This window comes from Dendrobates tinctorius, unplaced genomic scaffold, assembly GCF_039654945.1.
Source record: "Dendrobates tinctorius isolate UK_male_01 unplaced genomic scaffold, ASM3965494v1 ptg000126l, whole genome shotgun sequence".
Lineage (NCBI taxonomy): Eukaryota > Metazoa > Chordata > Amphibia > Anura > Dendrobatidae > Dendrobates > Dendrobates tinctorius.
The window spans coordinates 14,291,250-14,314,353 of record NW_027361794.1 but is presented as its reverse complement, the minus strand read 5'-3'; the positions used below and the strand labels follow the sequence as shown (position 1 = coordinate 14,314,353).

The 23,104-nt window shown below is 47.6% G+C and overlaps 3 protein-coding genes across 4 annotated transcripts in view; 2 read left to right on the top strand and 1 right to left on the bottom strand.

Annotated features, from left to right (window-relative positions):
* The window catches only part of LOC141047339 (uncharacterized), a 944,519-nt gene that overhangs the window by 109,132 nt on the left and 812,283 nt on the right, over positions 1-23,104 (top strand).
* The window catches only part of LOC141047296 (uncharacterized), a 206,374-nt gene that overhangs the window by 51,460 nt on the left and 131,810 nt on the right, over positions 1-23,104 (bottom strand).
* Positions 18,592-23,104, top strand: part of LOC141047292 (uncharacterized) — a 39,498-nt gene continuing 34,985 nt past the window's right edge. Inside the window, exons 1-4 of one of the 2 annotated variants that reach the window (XM_073542343.1) lie at positions 18,592-18,751; positions 18,881-19,060; positions 19,135-19,258; positions 19,342-19,439. In XM_073542343.1, the coding sequence (XP_073398444.1) occupies positions 18,674-18,751; positions 18,881-19,060; positions 19,135-19,258; positions 19,342-19,439 (480 nt within the window). In that variant the 5' untranslated portion in view covers positions 18,592-18,673. The remainder of the gene's footprint in view (positions 18,752-18,880; positions 19,061-19,134; positions 19,259-19,341; positions 19,440-23,104) is intronic. The other variant, XM_073542342.1, reaches the window with a different exon arrangement.

The following is a 23,104-nucleotide window of genomic DNA, read 5'->3' as shown; positions in this document are numbered from 1 at the left end:
AGAGATCGCTGGTTGATGATATTTACAGAGCCAGAGCACTATGATTCACGCAAGGTGACGACCCCAGTTTATTGGTCCTTATCGGGCTGCTGTTTTTCCCTCCAGGGCACGAGGGGTTAATGTGCAGAGCTGGCAGGGAGCAGACTAGGGGGAGCAGTGCTTGGAGCTTCCTGGGCAGGGTTAATGATGTAGTGATGGTGCCTTGTACTTCCCCTTATCTCAGCACAACACTGGCCCCAGTAAAAACTCTTTACCCTGCAAATGGTGCCCAGGGGCTCAGTCCACACTCTGATTTCCCACAACCCTCCCTCCACTGACAGGGCAGCCGAGGACCTGCAGGCTCGGTGAGCGCTGCTGCCAGTGATTTATGGTGTGCTGACAGCTGAACACAGGAGAAGAGGAAGAGGGAGTCCGTGTCAAGCAGCACGCTCCTGGGTCCGGCTTGTTATCTTGCTTGGGGATTCCCGTGGTGAAGGCGGAGTGACCGCTGTTAAGTCCTGACAGGCACAGCTCTTATTATAACGTTCCAGGCAGGAAAGGGTGGGAGGGAGGCCCGGTAAGATGGCGTCTCCACCTCGCTGAAGCCTGGAATGTAGGAGGGGAGTGGGGAAACCCGTGGTGGGGAAGCAGCCCCCGGCCACCCGACCCCTCCGCAGCCGCACCTGTCACACAGCTCTCGCCATCCAGAGGTCCAGCTCCACCGTTAAGCTGCAGGTCAGTCTCTCTCTCTTAGTCGGGCTTGATGAGGGGAATTGGCTTCTCCCTCCCGACACACAGGGCAAAGATGGCCGGCGCCCCTCCACCAACGGGCCTCTGAGTCTCAAATAAGCCGCCGCCGTCCTCTTCGAGACGATAAACTTTGCTCCTTCACTCCTTGAAACTCCCTCGATGTTCCAGAGAGTCTTTTAGTGGCTTTAGCCTAGGTTATAAGGAGCAGAAGGTTCCCCCGAAGGCTCAGGAGAGAGGAGCTCAAGGGAAACACGTCTGCCCTGCTCGAGGCCCAAGCCACGCCCCCACCATTAAGATTTTTTAGCTGTTGTTACTTAATAATAAAATTTGACATTTTTACATGCAATGTATCGCATGCTCATGTTTGTTCTCCTGCTCTTCTAAGTAGGGGCACAGTAAAACAGTTGAAAAAAAATAAATTGGAATGAGATCAGAACAGTGCACATTCTGGCCAGTCCCCAATAGGCAGGTAAATGTCCCCAATAGGCAGGTAAATGTCCCCAATAGGCAGGTAAATGCCCCCAATAGGCAGCATAAGTCTCCAATAGGCAGGTAAATGTCCCCAATAGATAGCATAGGTCCCCAATAAGCAGCACAGGTCCCCAATAGGCAGGTAAATGTCCCCAATAAGCAGCATAAGTCTCCAGTAGGCAGGTAAATGCCCCCAATAGGCAGGTAAATGTCCCCAATAGGCAGGTAAATGTCCCCAATAGGCAGCATAAGTCTCCAATAGGCAGGTAAATGTCCCCAATAGATAGCATAGGTCCCCAATAAGCAGCACAGGTCCCCAATAGGCAGGTAAATGTCCCCAATAAGCAGCATAAGTCTCCAGTAGGCAGGTAAATGCCCCCAATAGGCAGGTAAATGTCCCCAATAGGCAGGTAAATGTCCCCAATAGGCAGCATAAGTCTCCAATAGGCAGGTAAATGTCCCCAACAGGCAGCATAAGTCTCCAATAGGCAGGTAAATGCCCCCAATAGGCAGCATAAGTCTCCAATAGGCAGGTAAATGCCCCCAATAGGCAGCACAGGTCCCCAATAGGCAGGCAAATGTTCCCAATTGGCAGCACAGGTCCCCAATAGGCAGGTAAATGTCCCCAATAGGCAGCATAAGTCTCCAATAGGCAGGTACATGTCCCCAATAGGCAGCATAAGTCTCCAGTAGGCAGGTAAATGCCCCCAATAGGCAGCATAAGTCTCTAATAGGCAGGTAAATGCCCCCAATAGGCAGCATAAGTCTCCAATAGGCAGGTAAATGTCCCCAATAGGCAGCATAAGTCTCCAATAGGCAGGTACATGTCCCCAATAGGCAGCATAAGTCTCCAATAGGCAGGTAAATGTCCCCAATAGGCAGCACAGGTCCCCAATAGGCAGGTAAATGTCCCCAATAGGCAGGCAAATGTTCCCAATAGGCAGCACAGGTCCCCAATAGGCAGCACAGGTCCCCAATAGGCAGGTAAATGTCCCCAATAGGCAGCACAGGTCCCAAATAGGCAGCACAGGTCCCCAATAGGCAGCATTGTTCCCTATAGGCAGCACAGGTCCCCAATAGGCAGGGACAGGTCCCCAATAGGCAGAATTGTTCCCTATAGGCAGCACAGGTCCCCAATAGGCAGGCACAGGTCCCCAATAGGCAGCATTGTTCCCTATAGGCAGCACAGGTACCCAATAGGCAGCACAGGTTCCCAATAGGCAGCACAGGTCCCCAATAGGCAGCATTGGTCCCCAATAGGCAGCACAGGTCCCCAATAGGCAACATTGGTCCCCAATAGGCAGCACAGGTCCACAATAGGCAGCATTGTTCCCTATAGGCAGCACAGGTCCCCAATAGGCAGCAAAGGTCCCCAATAGGCAGCACAGGTCCCCAGTAGGCAGGCACAGGTCCCCAATAGGCAGGCACACAGGTCCCCAATAGACAGACACAGGTCCCCAATAGGCTGTACAGGTCCCCAATAGGCAGCACATACTGACCTGTCGTTGGAGTGGTACAGTACACAGTGACAGGCTGCGTATGAAGTAAGTCCCATGGTTGAGCAGGCCTCCTGGATGGCCCCCAGGCCCCGCACCACCCGTCCTGCTCCACCGTGTGCACACACACACACTGGCAGCAAACCACCGCACGGTCTGCACCGGTGACCGGGTGATAGAATGATGATCTGGCACACAGGCAGGCCACAGACGAGTCCAGCGCAGGCTCAGCTCATACTGGGCAGCGGCGCGCGGTGACTCCTCCAGCTCCAGTTACCCGCCAATAGCCGCACTGCACTGCCGCAGGTATCAGTGCGCGGGGGCCGCCGGGGTGTGCTCAGTCCCAGTAGTCAGAGCACGTATCAGTGCGCGATATCCGGTGGGCGGGGCTAAGAAGCAGAGCAAGCGTTCTCCTCTGCTCCTCCTGCAACAAAGTACTGGATCGTGGCTCTTGATTTCCCCGGTTCAGGGAACCGGCTGCTTTTTTAACAACCGGTTCCACCGAACCAGGGAGAACCGGCTGAATCCCACCCCTGAATATATGTTCAAGGGTTATCTTTTCCTTTGGGGTTCTACTCCGGGGCAGTTTAGCTTTCCCACAGCTAATTCTAGTTGTGTCGTCAGTTTAGGGGTCTGTAATCCGCTAAGATACCAACCTCTCTGGTTAAGTGGTTGCCTAGTCTATTCCCCTGCTATCCTCCTCGGTTACCTAATCATAACACCTATCCCTATACAGTGTCAGCGAACCTGACCCCTGGGGTGTACAGCTGCAATATCAGATTCTGCCCAGGAGTTGTACCTGGCGGCTACCAGCAGGTCAGTCTGTATCCACCAGTGAACACTAGGTAGCCAATTAGCTATGCACACTTCCTGACCAGGCCCGGTCTTATGGCTGCGGGGGCCTTCGGGGTCCTGAAGGGAGGCGGCTTCCTCCGTGCCTGCTCTCAGGAGGAAGCCTATGCAGCGCTTGTCAGATCACTGATCTGACAGAGTGCTGTGAAAACTGTCAGCGATCTGACACTAGACAGTGATGTCCCCCCCTGGGACAATGTAATAAAGTAAAAAAAAAATACTTGTAAAAATAATTTTTAAAAAATTCACCACAACTAACAGTAGCCGTGGGGGGTTCCTACGGTGCCCTATACCCTTCGTCACAACCGGAGCTAAATAAGCCTAAAGAAAGAAAGGGGAAATCTAAACTGCCCCAGAGCAGACCCCAAAGCAATAGACAGCCCCCAACATGTATTGTCGGTGAAAAACAGATGAAAACACAAACACAGACAGAAAGACAGGCTGAGCAAATGATGGGGCCCAACTAACTAGATAGGAAAGGACAGAAAAGATGCTGGCTGCAATCCGCAAAAAACCTTCCAAAAATGTCCCAACCGTCTGATAGAAAAGGCCCTGAAGTCGCTAGACTTCAAAATCACTATATCAGCACTCAGGTATATTCTGAAGACAGAGCTAAGAGATCAACTGATCAGAGACAAAAATGGAGTTCAGCCCGTCCCAACCAGGGCAGGCTGAACACAAACACTAAGTAAACAGACAAAATCTCATGGAAAAATAGCAGAGCAAAAACTTAGCTTTGAGTAGACAGGAACTAAACTGGAATGCCAGAGCTCAGAGCAGAAAGGATCACCAGCAACACTGCAAGGCGTCGGCTGCCTTATATCCACTCAGAAATTCTGGATGTCCAATCACACTCCACCTGTTCAGATGACAGGTTCTTCCCATCCAGATCAATTTCACTACCTCCTTTCACCAGCAGAGGGAGTTCATCAGACATCAGAGGTGAAGGAGAAAATGAACTCATAACAGGTAACAAGTTCAAACAGGTGTAATTAATACAGGTAATGAGTGCAGAGTAGAAGGACTGCCCAGAGAAGAGAGAATAAGTTACTGATTATAGCACGAGTGCAGGCACAGGCGCAGGATTACGGCACCACAGTTGTACTTCACACGGCAGTGTATAGTGCATGGGAGAGGGATGTTACGATAATGAAGACAGGAAGCAGCGTTTTCTTCCAGGCACCACACGCTCCGGAGCCTGGAAGAAATCATTAACGTAAAAGATTAACACTCAATTTCACAACGACTAAACCGCAGCTATGAGGCATGCAGGTAAGAAGTTGTCCATTATATTATGGGTATGCCCATAGTAATAGCTTAAAAGCATCCAGAGGGGTGACAGATTCCCTTTTTAAAGAGCTGAAACCTGTTTTCTGAGCAGGTGGAGCCCGCAGTTATATGGACTGTAATGAGTGCTGTTTGTTTAGGCCAACAAGACTGAATATCTCTATTTTATTTTGGATTGGTTTATTTAAATTTATTTTGAACTGTAGATTTTACCAAAAAGCATGCTTTTGACTATCTTATTAAGCAGCAGAGTGAGCCGATCTACCACAACATCTATACATATCGTGCAGAAAATCTGTGTGTGGTAGCCCATTGAATACACAACTACATTTTTCTCCCGTTTTCAGTTAAATTTTGCTCAGCCCGTCTTTACCACCAGATTAAAAATACTGAGAACATTAAAACTCGAAATCTGCCTCCCATTCATGAAATTTGAGCCCTCAAATTTAGGATCTATACAAATAAAGGAGAAAATGGGTGTCTGTGTTTTGAATGCAAAACCACAATTTTGCCCAAAGGGTCTTAACCCCTTTTACTCCAAAGGGTGGTTTGCATGTTAATGTCTGGGCTAATTTTTACAATTCTGACCACTGTCCCTTTATGAGGTAATAACTCTGGAACGCTTCCATGGATCCCAGTGATTCTGACATTGTTTTCTCGTGACATAGTGTACTTCATGTTAGTGGTAAAATTTCATTCATATAACTTGCGTTTATTTGTGAAAAAAAACAGAAATTTGTTGAAAATTTTGCAATTTTCCAACATTGAATTTTTATACCCTTAAATCACAGAGATACAGCACACAAAAATCTTAATAAGTAACATTTCCCATATATTTTCTTTACATCAGCACAATTTTGGAACCCAAATTTTTTTTTGTTAGGAAGTTATAAGGAATTTTTTGAATGTTTAAAAAAAATGAACATTTAACTTTTTTTCACAAAAAAATTACTTCAGGTCCAATTTTATTTATTTTACCAAGGGTAGCAGGAGAAATTGGACTGCAAATTGTGCAATTTGTCCTAAGTACACTGATACCTGATATGTGGGGGGGCAACCACTGTTTTGGCGCATGGCAGAGCTCGGAAGGAAGCGAGCGCCGTTTGACTTTTTCAACGCAAAATGGCTAGAATTGAGATCGGGCGCCATGTCATGTTTGGAGAGCCCCTAATGTGCCTAAACAGTGGAAACTCCTCATAAGTGACCTCATTTTGGAAACTAGACCCCCTAAGGAACTTATCTAGATGTGTGGTGAGAACTTTGAACCCCCCATGGGCTTCACATAAGTTTATAACATACAGCTGTAAAATTAAAAAATCATATTTTTTCCACAAAAATGATCTTTTCACCTCAATTTTTATTTTCCCAAGGGAAACAGGACCCCAAAAGTTATTGTGCAATTTGTCCTGAGTACGCTGATACCCCATATGTGGGGGTAAACCACTATTTGGGCGCATGGCAGAGCTCGGAAGGGAAGTAGTGACGTTTTGGAATGCAGACTTTGATGGAATGGTCTGTGGGTGTCATGTCGCATTTGGAGAGTCCCTGATGTGCCTAAAGTGTGGAAACCTCCAACAAGTGACCCCATTTTGGAAACTAGACCCCCCAAGGAACTTATCTAGATGTGTGGTGAGCACTTTGAATTCCCAAGTGCTTCACAGAAGTTTATAACGCCCAGGCGTGAAAATAAAAAAAAAAATCATATTTTTTCCACAAACATGACCTTTTAGTTGCAAATTTTTTTATTTTCCCAAGGGTAACAGGAGGAACTGGATGACAAAAATTGCTGTACAATTTGTCCTGAGTACACTGATACCCCATGTGTGGGAGAAAACCACTGTATGGACACACGTCGTGGCTCGGAAGGGAAGTAGTGATGTTTTGGAATGCAGACTTTGATGGAATGGTCTGCGGGTGTCATGTCGCATTTGGAGAGTCCCTGATGTGCCTAAACTGTGGAAACCCCCCCACAAGTGACCCCATTTTCGAAACTCGACCCCCCACGGAACTTATTTAGATGTGTGGTGAGCACTTTGAATCCCCAAGTGCTTCACAGAACTTTATAACGCAAAGCCATACAAATAAAAAGATATATTTTTTTCCACGAAAATGATATTTTGTCCCCTAATTTTTTATTTTCCCAAGGGTAACAGGATAAATTGGACCCCAAAAGTTGTTGTGCACTTTGTCCTGAGTCCTGAGACTGGGAGTTCTGTGGAAACTGTTTGGGTAAGAATACAAGGACAGAACAATGGAAAGGACACCATTGTAGGCATTTACTACAGGCCGCCTGTGCAAGCTGAAGATATGGATGAACTCTTTATGCATCAAATGGCCAAGTTCTCCAAAAAATATGACATAGTTGTCATGGGAGATTTCAACTATCCAGACATTTGTTGGGAATCTCTCTCAGGCAAAACTAACAGGTCAAGGAAATTCTTATCCTCTCTAGCTGACAACTTTATCTTCCAAAAGGTAGGGGAGAAAACAAGGGGAACTGCTACCTTGGATCTAATCCTTATAAACAGGGAGGAAATGGTTGAGGAGGTAAAAGTGGCTGGAACCCTAGGAGGTAGCGACCATGCTATTTTAGAATTTTGGATAACTAGAGGCGGAAGACCTGTGAAGACTCAGACGTCAAGGTTAGATTTCAGAAAGGCAGATTTTAAGGGATTCCGAAAGATAATTGGAGGGATCCAATGGCTGGATATCCTTAAAGACAAAAATGTCCAGGAAGGATGGGAAATCTTGAAAAATGAAATTCTCAAAGCACAGTTGTTAACAATTCCGAAAAGAGGGAAGAATAGGAAGCATTTAAGGAAACCAGGATGGGTGAACACAGAACTTAAGCACATGCTAAAAAGGAAGAAAAAAATGTTTATAAAATGGAAAGAGGGAGGCATATCTAAAGAAGAATATAATGCTGTCTGCAGAACCTGCAGGGCACAAATCAGATTATCTAAAGCTGAAAATGAATTGAGGCTTGCAAGAGATGTCAAAAGCAATAATAAAGGATTTTGGGGATATGTCAAAAGTAAAAGAAAAGTCAAAGATGCTATAGGATTTTTACAGGATGAAAATGATGAAATGGTAAGACAGGATGTTGAGAAGGCTGAACTTTTAAATTCCTATTTTGCATCTGTTTTCTCTCAGAAAGGAAATGTAACACCAACTGTTATTCACTGTCCTATTAAGGGAATAGAAGAATCCAGGATATCTATAAACAGAAAGATAGTGAGGAAACACTTAGCTAACCTAAATGAATTCAAGTCTCCAGGTCCAGATGAATTACACCCCAGAGTACTGAAGGAGATAGCAGAAGAAATTTTTGAACCCCTCTCCATAATCTTTGAAAATTCTTGGAGAACAGGAGAAGTGCCAGAAGACTGGAGAAGAGCAAATGTTGTTCCTATCTTCAAAAAGGGGAAGAAGGTGGACCCAGGCAACTATAGGCCGGTGAGTCTGACTTCTATACCAGGAAAGATCTTTGAACAAATTATTAAACAACATGTATGTCAATACCTGGATAAGAATGAAGTGATCAAACAGAGTCAGCATGGGTTTGTAACTAATAAGTCATGTCAGACTAACTTAATTTCCTTCTATGACGGTATCACTGATTGGGTGGATCAAGAAAATGCTGTAGATATAGTATATCTTGACTTCAGCAAAGCATTTGACAAAGTCTCTCATACAATCCTTATTGAAAAAATGACTAAGTATGGAATGGACAAGGCAACTGTTAGGTGGATTCATAACTGGCTTAGTGATCGGACCCAAAGAGTGGTCGTAAATGGCTGCACATCCAGTTGGAAGAATGTCTCAAGTGGGGTACCACAGGGCTCTGTCCTGGGCCCTGTATTGTTCAACATCTTTATCAACGATTTAGATGAAGGAATTGAGGGTAAACTGATTAAATTTGCTGATGACACAAAGCTAGGAGGGATAGCTAATACTAGAGAAGAGAGAGAGAGGATTCAAAAAGATTTAAATAAACTGGAGAAGTGGGCAGCAACTAACAGAATGGTTTTTAACAGGGAGAAATGCAAAGTACTACATCTGGGCAATAAAAATGAAAAAAGCATATATAGAATGGGAGGAATAGGGCTAAGTGACAGCACATGTGAAAAAGACTTGGGTATACTAATAGATCACAGACTGAATATGAGTCAACAGTGTGATGCAGCAGCAAAAAAGGCAAATGCAATTCTAGGATGTATTAACAGAAGCATACAGTCTAGATCACGTGAAGTCATTATTTCCCTCTACTCCTCTTTGGTCAGACCTCATCTGGAATATTGTGTCCAGTTTTGGGCACCACATTTTAAAAAAGACATCAACAAACTGGAGCAAGTTCAGAAAAGAGCGACCAGAATGGTGACCGGTCTGCAAACCCTGTCTTATGAGGAAAGGTTGCAGGATTTGGGAATGTTTAGTTTGCAAAAGAGAAGACTGAGAGGAGACTTAATAGCTGTCTACAAATATCTAAAGGGCTGTCACATTGTAGAAGGATCAACTTTATTCTCATTTGCACAAGGAAAGACTAGAAGCAATGGGATGAAACTGAATGGGAGGAGACACAGATTAGATATTAGAAAAAACTTTTTGACAGAGTGATCAATGAGTGGAACAGGCTGCCACGAGAAGTGGTGAGTTCTCCTTCAATGGAAGCCTTCAAACAGAGGCTGGACAGACATCTGACTGGGATGATTTAGCGAATCCTGCTTTGAGCAGGGGGTTGGACCAGATGGCCCAGGAGGTCCCTTCCAACTCTACGATTCTATGATTCTATGAGTACACTGATACCCCATATGTAGGGGTAAACCACTGTTTGGGTGCATGGCAGAGTTTGGAAGGAGCACCGTTTGGCTTTTTCAACGCTGAATTGGCTGGAATTGAGATCAGACGCCATGTTGCGTTTGGAGAGCCCCTGATGTGCCCAAACAGTGGAAACCCCCCCAATTCTAACTCCAACCCTAACTCCAACACACCCCTAGCCCTAATCTCAGCCCTAGCCCTAACCCTAGCCTAACCCTAGCCCTAACCCTAATGGAAAATGGAAATAAATACATTTTTTTAATGTAATTATTTTTCACTAACTAAGGGGGTGATAACGGGGGGTTTGATTTACTATTTATGGCGGTTTTTATGTTTGGCAGCTGTCATACGCTAAAAGACGCTTTTTATTGTAAAAATAGTTTTTGCATCACCACATTTTGAAAGCTATAATTTGTCCATATTTTGACCCACCGAGTCATGTGAGGTCTTATTTTTTGCAAGATGAGTTGATGCTTTTATTGGTACCATTTTCGGGCACATGTCATTTTTTGATCACTTCTTATTCCGATTTTTGGGACGCAGAATGAACAAAAACCCGCAATTCATGAATTTCTTTTGGGGGGTGTATTTACACCATTCTGCGTGCGTGTGGTAAAATTGATAAAGGGGTTTTATTCTTCAGGTCAGTACGATTACAGTGATACCTCATTTATATCGTTTTTTTATGTTTTGGCGCTTTTATACAATAAAAACAATTTTATATAAAAAATAATTATTTTTGCATCGCTTTTTTCTGCGAGCTATAACTTTTTTATTTTTTGCTGATGACGCTGTATGGTGGCTTGTTTTTTGCGGGACAAGATGACGTTTTCAGCGGTACCATGTTTATTCATATCTGTCTTTTTGATCGCGCTTTATTTCACTTTTTGCTCGGCGGTATGATGATAAAGCATTTTTTTTGCTTTGTTTTTTTTTGAAGGAGTTCACTAAAGGGGTTAACTAGTGGGACAGTTTTATAGGGTGGGTCGTTACACATGCTGCAATTCTAAATATGTGTACTTTTATTGTTTTTCTTATTTAGAAAAAAAAAGAATTTATTAGGGAATTTTTTTTTATTATTTATTTAGGAATTTTTTTAAAATTATTTTTACAAGTATTTTTTTTTAACTTTATTACATTGTCCCGGGGGGGACATCACTGTCTAGTGTCAGATCGCTGACAGTTTGCACAGCACTCTGTCAGATCAGCGATCTGACAAGCGCTGCATAGGCTTCCTCCTGAGAGCAGGCATGGAGGAAGCCGCCTCCCTTCAGGACCCCGAAGGCCCCCGCAGCCATATTGGATCTGGGGGTCTGCAGGGAGGAGACCCTCAGAGCAGCGCAGCACATCGCATCGCTATGGGGGTCTTAGGAAAGCACGCAAGGAGCCCCCTCCCTGCACGATTCTTCCATGTGCCCCCGCTACACTGCGAACATGTTTGATTGCAGTGTGCCAGGGGTTAATGTGCCGTGGGCGGTCCGTGACCGCCCCTGACACATAGTGCCGGGTGTCAGCTGTGATAATCAGCTGACACACAGCCCCGTGAGCGCCGCTGATCACTTTGGATGTACTATTCCGTCCTTGGAACTTAGGTCCCAGGTTACATGGACGGAATAGTACGTCCAATGTAGGTAAGGGGTTAAAGAATTAGAGCTACATTGCCCATAGAGTCGCTCTTAAGTGGGCAGCAACGATAGAGTCGCTAAGGTGGTGCAACCTGATAAGTCACTCTAAAGTCTGTAATCATAGCAACAGCTGTTGCAGAAGTAAATGGGACCTCATTTATGAAAATTGCCTCACAGTAAGATAGTTCTCTTTACCTATAGAAACCAGAGTGCAGCTTTCAGCATTGAAGTTGCTGAGGTAAAGTGAAAGCTGAGCTCTTATTGGTTGCTATGAACAATGAGAAAAGTCTGACTGTGAGGCAGTCACACATTTTCTACTTTACATACAGTATATAGATTCATCTATTAGATTTCTGATCAGTATGAGGTGATTACTAAGGGTCATAAATGACACCCAAGAAAACGACCATCTATTGGGCAAGTTAATTCATAAGCTAAGAAAGCAAAACTGTTTCAAACATATGAGACAAGTGAACAATCTGTGACACCTAGGGGGTGGCGTGCTTCTGAGAGTGGACCCTCTGGGTCGCGACAATGAAGCTCCACCGAGTGAGAGGACAAGGTGAGATCAACCCCTGTACAGGGATCGTTAGGGGCAGACCTGAGGGAGACAGGTACCGCGACAGCTGGCACCAAGAGGGACGGCTCAAGGGGGAGGCAGAGAAGCTACTCGGACTGGACTGGAAGAATGGACGAGGCACAACCAGGACGGAGCAAGGGGACAGGACTACCAGGACAGATCAGGAGGACAGGACTACCAGGACGGAACAGGAGGACAGGACTACCAGGACGGAGCAGGAGGACAGGACTACCAGGACGGAACAGGAGGACAGAACTACCAGGATGGAGCAGGAGGACAGAACTAAAGGATGGAGCAGGAGGACAGGACTACCAGGACGGAGCAGGAGGATAGGACTACCAGAAAGGGGCAGGAGGACAGGGCTACTAGGATGTAGCAGGAGGACAGGGATACCAGGACGGATCAGGAGGACAGGACTACCAAGACAGAGCAGGAGGACAGGGCTACCAGGACGGAGCAGGAGGACAGGATTACCAGGACGGAGCAGGAGGAACAGGGACAGACTTAGGAGAGCAAGGATGTACTAAGAAACAGAGAGAGTAGTGGGCAGAACCCACGAACACGGCCAAGACTACGAATAAAGTGCACACGATAATCAGGCGCCTCCAATATGGAGGAGCCGCCTGATATACCCTGTGCCAGCACCTGATTGCAGCACCAGTGCTTCTGGGTCAGGTGCTGCAGGGTTAAAGGCTTGAGGAAGAGCGCGCCCGCGGGCTAGAGCGCATGCGGGAACCTGCTGCTGGCCGGAAGGCCGACAGTTAAGGAGAGAGGGGCCGGGACCCCGGAGCAGCAGAAGCAGAGTGGCTCGAGGCCGGCACGTGAATGGAGCGAGGTGGGCAAGACAGGCGCAGCGGGCGCCGTCATGACAGTACCCCTCTTACGTCTCCCTCTCCTGAGGTTGGCCAAGAACCTTCCCAGAATAAGTGGTGCATTAACGTTCTCTCGAGGCTCCCAGGACCTCTCTTCAGGACCAAACCACTTCCAGTCAATAAGGAAGAAGGTTCTTCCCCTGACTTTCTTCATGGCCAGAATATCTTTTACCTCAAAAATATCACTGGCCCCCATTGGTTGAGAGGTAACAAGAGGTGCAGAGTGATGCCTATTAAGGATGACCGGTCTTAGGAGCGAGACATGGAAGGCTTTAGGGACCCAGAGCGAAGCAGACAACCTCAATTTATAGGCCACATTGTTGATGCATCCAAGGATCTCAAAGGGACCAATGTACCGAGGACCCTGCTTGTACGAGGGAATCTTTAGTCAGATATATTTGGTCAAAAGCCAGACTTTGTCGCTTGGCCGGTATGGTGGGAGATCCCACTGCCTTTTGTCTGCATGCCTTTTCATCCGAGCACCTACCCTTTCGATAGCTTTCTTGGTCTCCCTCCAGACTTTAGAGAACTCCATGGAGAGGGTATCTGCTGCGGGCGCGCCAGAGGCTGTAGTCATGGGGAGAAGTACGCCAGGGTTCTGACCAGAGACCACGAAAAATGGTGACTTGGTGGTAGATTCACTGGAATGATTGTTATGGGCGCACGCTGCTCAGGGAAGAAGGGTGACCCAATTGTCTTGATGGGCGTTAGAAAAATGACTCAGGTAAGATGTTAAAACCTGATTAATTCGTTCCACTTGCCCATTGGTCTGCGGATGATAGGCCGACGAGAAATACAGGGATATGCCCATGAGCTTACAGAGTGCTCTCCAGAACCGGGAGGTAAACTGAACTCCTCAGTCAGTCACAATTCGCATGGGGAATCCATGTAATCCGAAAATTTGATGGATGAAAATCTTGGCCAACTCAGGAGCCGATGGTATCCCGGGCAGCAAAATGAAATGAGTCATTTTGGAGAACTGGTCCACTACCACCAAGATAGTCATGCACCCGGAGGAACAAGGCAAGTCAGTGATAAAGTCCATTGCAATGTGCTGCCAAGGGACCGCAGGAACAGGCAAAGGGTGTAGGAGACCGGGAGGTTGGCGAAGCCTAAGAACCTTTGAATGGCTTTAATTCCTACTGGACGTGGCCATTTGAGCACAGCGGACAATTTCTCAGGATCCATCCTCAACCCAGAGTCCGTGATTATATACCCTAAGAAGGACAACGAGGTTTGCTTAAACAGGCATTTTTCAATCTTCGCATAGAGGTGATTCTCCCGTAGGCATTGCAGGAGCAGTCGAACACTTCTCCTATGGGAAGAGAAGAGATCGGAAGAGAAGATGAGGATTTCATCTAAATATTCCACGACACAAGAGTACAGAAGGTCCCGGAAGACTTCTTTAACAAACTCTTGGAACACCGTCGGAGCATTGCAGAGTCCAAAGGGCATGACCAAATATTCATAATGGCCATCCCGTGTGTTAAAGGCAGTTTTCCACTCGTCTCCGGCACGAATTCGGACAAAATAAAAGGCACCACGCAGATCTAATTTGGTAAAGATTCGGGCTCCCCTTAGGAGGTCAAAAAGCTTGGGAATGAGCGGGAGGGGATACCTGTTCTTGACTGTGATGTTATTCAGGCCTCGGTAGTCAATGCATGGCCGAAGGGATCCATCTTTTTTTCCGGACAAAGAAAAAACCTGCCCTTGCAGGAGGAGTGGATTTGCGAATGAAACCCTTGGCCAGATTCTCCCGGATGTGTTCAGTCATTGCTGAGGTTTCTGCCAGGAACAGCGGATAGGTTCTGCCCCTGGGAGGGGTGGCTCCTGGAATTAGATCGATTGGGCAATTACAGGTCCAATGCGGAGGAAGAGTCTCCGCCTCCTTTTTATCGAAGACATCTACAAACGAGTCAAGGACTGGCTTGTGCGACCTGAGCCAGGGCAGACCTAGAAGCAGGGCGTGAAATAAATTGGGCAAGGCGTAAAAAGCTATCTTTTCTCGATGCAAGGCACCTATTTGCATCTCCAGCTCTGCAGTAACCATGGTGACGGGCACTGGTAACATTTTGCCATCCACTGAAGTAATCAGGCACGGTTTTTCTAGGGTTACGACCAGAATCTGAAACTTGTCCACTTCTTCAAGCCGAATAAAGTTGCCAGCTGCACCCGAGACCATATACACCTCCACAGATCTACGCTTCTGACCTAGGATAATTAGAGCTGAGATAGTAAAGGGTAGAAAGGAATCAGAGTGACCTAGGGAGGCCTCTCTTACCTGGCCTAGGTGTAGGAATTTCCCGGTCTTTCCGGGCAAGAATGCAGAAAATGATACGCTCCACCGCAATAGAGGCACAAGCCGTGCGCTAGCCTTTCTCTCCGCCATTGCTCCGACATCTTTATCTAGTCTACCTGCATTGGCTCAGGTGCGGAACTACTGGAGACCCTGGTCAGATGAGGACTAGGAACCCGGTGTGGCCTAAAGGGCCTCCTCTCTCTGTCTCGCGAGAGCATTCCAGGAACCGCAAATCAATACACGTGGCTAGAGATATGAGGTCCTCCAAAGTAGTGGGAGTATCCCAGCCAGCGAGCTCATCACACCTCGTACACACACAGCTTTGCTATATCCACACTGTAAACCCCTCCTGACCCCACACATAAACTTCCCCTCATCCAGCACCATGACAACCAGCACAGCAGTGTCCTGCATACACTGAGGCCCCTGATCATGTGACCCCTGACTCCTCCCCTCCTGTGACCTCATCACAGGTCCTGTGCACACAGAGCAGCCATATATGTGGAGTGCGGCTCTGCGGGTGGAGGTCGGTGCTGGAGGCTCCATTATTCTCTATGTGGAGTGCGGGTGGAGGTCGGTGCCGGAGGCTCCATTATTCTCTATGTGGAGTGCGGCTCTGCGGGTGGAGGTAAGTGCTGGAGGCTCCATTATTCTCTATGTGGAGTGCGGCTCTGCGGGTGGAGGTCGGTGCTGGAGGCTCCATTATTCTCTATGTGGAGTGCGGCTCTGCGGGTGGAGGTAAGTGCTGGAGGCTCCATTATTCTCTATGGGGAGTGCGGCTCTGCGGGTGGAGGTCGGTGCCGGAGGCTCCATTATTCTCTATGTGGAGTGCGGCTCTGCGGGTGGAGGTCGGTGCTGGAGGCTCCATTATTCTCTATGTGGAGTGCGGGTGGAGGTCGGTGCTGGAGGCTCCATTATTCTCTATGTGGAGTGCGGCTCTGCGGGTGAAGGTCGGTGCTGGAGGCTCCATTATTCTCTATGTGGAGTGCGGCTCTGCGGGTGGAGGTCGGTGCTGGAGGCTCCATTATTCTCTATGTGGAGTGCGGCTCTGCGGGTGAAGGTCGGTGCTGGAGGCTCCATTATTCTCTATGTGGAGTGCGGCTCTGCGGGTGGAGGTCGGTGCTGGAGGCTCCATTATTCTCTACGTGTAGTGTGGCTCTGTGGGTGGAGGTCGGTGCTGGAGGCTCCATTATTCTCTATGGGGAGTGCGGCTCTGCGGGTGGAGGTCGGTGCCGGAGGCTCCATTATTCTCTATGTGGAGTGCGGCTCTGCGGGTGGAGGTCGGTGCTGGAGGCTCCATTATTCTCTATGTGGAGTGCGGGTGGAGGTCGGTGCTGGAGGCTCCATTATTCTCTATGTGGAGTGCGGCTCTGCGGGTGAAGGTCGGTGCTGGAGGCTCCATTATTCTCTATGTGGAGTGCGGCTCTGCGGGTGGAGGTCGGTGCTGGAGGCTCCATTATTCTCTATGTGGAGTGCGGCTCTGCGGGTGGAGGTCGGTGCTGGAGGCTCCATTATTCTCTATGTGGAGTGCGGCTCTGCGGGTGGAGGTCGGTGCTGGAGGCTCCATTATTCTCTATGTGGAGTGCGGCTCTGCGGGTGGAGGTCGGTGCTGGAGGCTCCATTATTCTCTATGTGGAGTGCGGGTGGAGGTTGGTGCTGGAGGCTCCATTATTCTCTATGTGGAGTGTGGCTCTGCGGGTGGAGGTCGGTGCTGGAGGCTCCATTATTCTCTATGTGGAGTGTGGCTCTGCGGGTGGAGGTCGGTGCTGGAGGCTCCATTATTCTCTATGTGGAGTGCGGCTCTGCGGGTGGAGGTAGGTGCTGGAGGCTCCATTATTCTCTATGTGGAGTGCGGCTCTGCGGGTGGAGGTTGGTGCTGGAGGCTCCATTATTCTCTATGTGGAGTGTGGCTCTGCGGGTGGAGGTCGGTGCCGGAGGCTCCATTATTCTCTATGTGGAGTGCGGCTCTGCGGGTGGAGGTCGGTGCTGGAGGCTCCATTATTCTCTACGTGTAGTGTGGCTCTGTGGGTGGAGGTCGGTGCTGGAGGCTCCATTATTCTCTATGTGGAGTGCGGCTCTGCGGGTGGAGGTAGGTGCTGGAGGCTCCATTATTCTCTATGTGGAGTGCGGCTCTGCAGGTGGAGGTCGGTGCTGGAGGCTCCATTATTCTCTATGTGGAGTGCAGCTCTGCGGGTGGAGGCTCCACACCAGAACTGTAGCAGGTATAGACCCCAATATCCACAGGTGTCTCTTCTAATTGGGGGAAACTATCACCTCTAATAATCCTCGGACAGTTCTGACAAACACGGGAAAGTGCCCCTTTATGGAGGGGACAGAAAGTCTGTTTCGTCTCTTTATCTTCATAGTATCAGCTCTAATCCAATGGTGAGAGAGCGATTTACCCTGAAGAGTCACAGATTGTGGGGTTGGTATAAAATGTTATATTTAGGGGGTTCTGTGTTGTCTCCTTATAAGAATCACAATGGTTTTGTTCTTTTTCCGCTGATAGATACAAACGACCCAACTAAGGAAGAAAGGAAACCTGTATTAGGCCGGGATCACACTACCGTGTGTGATGAGAGAAACTCACAAGAGTCTCTCGCATCAACACCCAGCACTCAGGACCGGAGCTGTGGCTGCATAGAAATACATACAAAGACATACTCCAAAGACATACTGATAGGGAATATAGATTGTGAGCCCCATCAGGGACAGTGATGAAAAATGTGTGCAAACTGTAAAGCGCTGCGGAATATGTTAGCGCTATATAAAAATAAAGATTATTATTTATTTATTACATACAGCCGCAGCTCCGGTCCTGACTGCCGGCGGTAACAACAGGTGTTGATGCGAGAGACTCGTGCAAGTTTCTCCCATCACATACAGTAGTGTGATCCCGGCCTTACTCTCATAGTATGGGGCCTCTACACACAGTATAATGTATTTTATGTAATATACGGAAACCTACATGAAAATGCCCCCAATCATATCCAGTGAAAAAAAAATCACTGTACATGGAGACTCTGGGATCAGATCATTTCTGTCTGTTGTGTTTGAGGAAACAGAAAATCCTTTTCTAAAAGCCTCAAACTTCTGTGTGTGACTCAGAGCTGAGATCTAACGTGATAGAAGATTACAGTGCGGGGAAGACGGGAAACCTTCATATAGACGGCCGGTGGGGATGGAGTCAGTGACGGACTCTGGCCAAATATGTTCCTAGAGCCGTAGTAGAAGATGAAGATGTCGTCCTGATCATGAAGAAGTTATTTCTCCTGTCCCGTGTAATGAATATCTCCTGCAGTATTGCTAATGCCGATTCCAGTGTCGGTAATGAGACGAGAATTAGCGTTATGGAAGATGAGTCTATGAGGAACGTATTCAGCTGCCGACTCCGAGGAAGAAACTGCTTGTTGTCTGTGGCCTAAATATATAGGTTTTATTAGTAGATGTAAAGTAGGAAACTAAATACTGTAAAATAATAAATCTCCTCATATGTTCCCCCTTATTATCTCCAGTAATTGTATTATTACACAGGATTGTTATGATGTTACATCGGATCATCTTCTCATTCCGGTCTCTACAATATCGGATCCTCTCAGTGAAGATCTTCTATATAAGAGAATTTTCATGATTTACCCTGAAGGATGGATATGGACAGAGACAAGATGGCGGAGAAGATATTACACCTCACCCTAGAGATCCTCTTCCGGCTTACTGGAGAGGTGAGAGACTCTGATGACGACACATTACATCATTCTTATCTATGGGAATAACAGATGGAGAGAACTGGAGAGGTGAGGACTCTGGAAATGTCTGTAGTGAGATTTAATAATGTGTCTCTCCATAACCAGGATTACACAGTAGTGAAGAAGACATCTAGTGAGCGCTGTCAGGACCCTGTGTCTGAGGGATGGGGAAGACCTCTGAGCCCAATCACGCGGCCTCCAACTCACCTCCTGATACAAGAGGACATCAATGACCAGAAGATCCTAGAACTCTCCTACAAGATGATTGAGCTGCTGACTGGAGAGGTGACACTGCTGGGACATTATACAGTAACACTATGAAGGGATCGGGGGGATGACGGTATCATTGTATGTGTCAGGTTCCTATAAGGTGTCAGGATGTCGCCGTCTATTTCTCCATGAAGGAGTGGGAGTATTTAGAAGAACACAAAGATCTGTACAAGGACGTCATGATGGAGGTTCCCCAGCCCCTCACATCACCAGGTAATAGACAGGACTAAATACACACGGCCTATAATTATCTGTATGTAAAGAATGAATTCAGTCACTGTATGTGTTTTCTCCAGATCTATCCAGTAAGATGACAATACTAGAGAGATGTCCCCATCCTCTTCTTCCACAGGATTGTAAACAAGAAGATCCCAATGTTCCTCAGGATCATCAGGTAGATGGAGAGAAGGTGTCATGAGATCTCCCCTATGATGTTTAGACGGCCGTGAAGGTCTTGTGCGCAGTCTTGTTTTATTCACCAGTATTATATGTTTTACTAGATGGAGGCCCGATGCTATCGCATCGGGAGGGCGGTACTGTCACGATGGGGGCGGGCTTTGCAGCGTTGAGAATCTCTCCCCCTCATGTGCTGACTTCTCCCATCTGTGCTTTCTTCTTTGACCTGTCTACCCCATGTGCTATCCCCCTTGTCTGCTGTCTCTCTCCTTCCTGTGCTGTGTTCTCCCCTCATGTGCTGTCCTGCTTGAGCTGTCCACTCCCTGTGCTCTGTCTCTCTCACCCGTGTCTGACCGTAGTAGCATAGCGCCTACTAAGTGGGTTGGGGGACACTCGTTTGGCAGCTGATTAACGTAGTCATGCACAGGTTTTTCACACAAAACAGTCCATACGGTTTATGTAAATGCCATAAACCGTGCTGTAAGCCAGGCTGCACATCACCGGCTTACATAGTCCATTACTTTATCGTGCAAGCTTTATCATGCATTCACTAGTCACGCCTGACTTTCTCCAGTTACCGGGTGACTGTACCAGTTCAATAACTGACCTTTGCCAGTGCACACAGTTCTTTCCCCATGCCCAGGGTTACCTCTCAGGAGTTCCTGCTCCACAGACTGACCGCATGTCAGTCCTGGTTCCTGGGGAAGCTGCCAAACTGGGATCACTGTCCTTGTGTCCAGTGCACTACTGACAGTCCAGATCCTCAGACGGAAGGTAGCTCAACAACCACAGTGCCTTCCCAGACTCCGCAAACACACATGGCCTGTCTTGATGCTATTCAGGACATTCGCCCAACACCCAGGCCACCAGGTCCAAGGTGTCACCATGTAAGGGGGTGAAACACCGAAGGAGCCGAGGGGGAGTTGCCTTCCTAGCTCCGTGCCCAGAACCATCGAGCAGAGCATTAGGTTCCGCGGGGGATGCTTTACGGGACTGTACTAGAACCAGGAACAGGAAACCTGCAGAGCAAAGGGCGGGAGAAAAGTGCGCGCTTTTCTCAGTGCAGCTCAGGGACAGGAGCAGAGAGGATGCTGACACAGGAGAGCAGAGAAGACAGGTGCAGCGACTGAACACTAAGGGACCGCAGGCACAGTCGGTGAGCACTGAGCACGAGACTGAGTACGAGAAGCCTGTCACTGCACCGCTTGGAGGACTGGTCGCTCCCCTCCTGTCAGAGACTTTGTCACACTGACAGACCGCGTCCCTTGACAAGACTTTCCCCTGCAGTGAGACCGTGCCTTACCCTGAGACGCTTCCCTGAGACCAAGGAGCATACCGCAACGTGACACTGACCTGCCAAGAGAGACTGTCCCAGGCAGAGCCCCTGACCCTGGTGAGGGAACGCTGCTGCCGCAGCAGAGGGAAGGACCTTGAATACAGGTGGATACCGCCATCCGCATACCCCTTGAGCTCCCACATTAACCCCTCATACGCCAGTTGGACTATACCTAGGACCCCAGAGACATAAGACATCAAGCACCCCTTGTGCCTGGGTGCCTACGTGGGAAAGGGTGATCTCTTCAATAAAAATCTCCATGAACTGATAAGTTTCTTTCCCCATAAGAGAATAACTTTCTTTAGTTTTGCACTTCTGTTATTTTTCCAGTTTCTGACATTACCCTTTTCAGCATTTTCTCTGTAATATTATATGTTTACCAGTATTACTCCCTGTAAATAAACCTCCCCTTTAACTGTTGGTCTGCCTGCTCCGTAGTGACATATATTCCTGCTGCACCTTATTACAACCACATGCTTCAATAATCAGATCCTACTCCCAGGATCTTCCAACACAGACCTTCCAGGACCTTGCACCCTGAAACATTCAGGTACACACACTCTGCCCATGTGACCAGACCTCAGTCACATTATATGGTTGTAACTTCCCCCATGGATGGGTGGTGCATGTGTGGTTAGTCAATTCCCGCCCAGCTCTCAGACTAACCCTATAAGCCCCCCTTATAAGGAATACTGTTATGAGTTCATTTTCTCCTTCACCTCTGATGTCTGATGAACTCCCTCTGCTGGTGAAAGGAGGTAGTGAAATTGATCTGGATGGTAAGAACCTGTCATCTGAACAGGTGGAGTGTGATTGGACATCTGGAATTTCTGAGTGGATATAAGGCAGCCGACGCCCTGCAGGGTTGCTGGTGATCCTCTCTGCTCTGAGATCTGGCATCCAGTTTAGTTCCTGTCTACTAAAAGCTAAGTTTTTGCTCTGCTATTTTTCCATGAGATTTTGTCTGTTTACTTAGTGTTTGTGTTCAGCCTGCCCTGGTTGGGACGGGCTGAACTCCATTTTTGTCTCTGATCAGTTGATCTCTTTGCTCTGTCTTCAGAATATACCTGAGTGCTGATATAGTGATTTTGAAGTCTAGTGACTTCAGGGCCTTTTCTATCAGACGTGTTGGACATTATTTTTGGCAGTATTTTTGCGGATTGCAGCCAGCATCTTTTCTGTCCTTTCCTATCTAGTTAGTTGGGCTCCATCATTTGCTCAGCCTGTCTTTCTGTCTGTGTTTGTGTTTTCATCTGCTTTTCACCGACAATACATGTTGGGGGCTGTCTATTGCTTTGGGGTCTGCTCTGGGGCAGTTTAGATTTCCCCTCTCTTTCTTTAGGCTTATTTAGCGCTCCGGCTGTGACGAGGGGTCTAGGGCACCGTAGGAACCCCCCACGGCTACTGTTAGTTGTAGTGAATAGGATCAGGGGTCTGCAATCTGCTAGCTACCAACCTCTCCGGTTTTCTGGACTTAGCTTGTGTTTTTGTTTTTTCCTCCTCCGGTGACTCATTCATAACAGAATACACAACAAATACTTGTGGAACTATAAGTCCCAGCCTAACCATATCATTTTGGGCTTACAGCGCAGAGAACCTCTGCGACACATACCGGACATTTACAGTTATGCCAGTCTCTAATTCACCATCATAATTATGCCTCCAAGCGCATCCTGAAGTGCATACACAGCTCCCTCTAGCTGTAACAGAGGTTACTACATCACACCGTGTACAGAACATACCACGGCTCCTGGGCAGGGGAGGAAGCAAAAGACAATACTGACATTACAACAGGAGATCGCAGAGGATACATTTTGTGAGGTAAAATATAGTTTAAAAACAGTCAGTGAAATATTTTACCTCACAAAATTGACCCTCTGTGATCCCCTGCTTTAATGTCAGTATTGTCTTTTGCTTCCTCCCCTGCTGACGAGATGTGGTATGCTCCGTACACGGTCAGACACAGACAATTTTTAAAATGAACTTTCGATCTTGGGAAAACCCCTCTAATGTGACCGGTTTCTCTGCCGGTAGACACGTTGCGCATCTGCCGCCGGGATCGGCCGAATGATTCAGCGCGGTACCACTGTGTTCCGCTGGTAGTACCGCGCAAGAGGCTGCGTGAGTGTTGTGCGTACGACGTATAGAGTGTGTGTGGTGCGACAGTGTTCCGCTGGTGGTACCGCGCAATAGGTTGGTACCAGCAGCAGTTTCCATACTGAGACGCCCATCACTTGGGTGTCCCAATATGGCGGTCGGGGAACTTCCTCCACTTGGAATTCTCGGTTACGGTGACATCTGGACAGAACAGGAAATTAAAACATTAC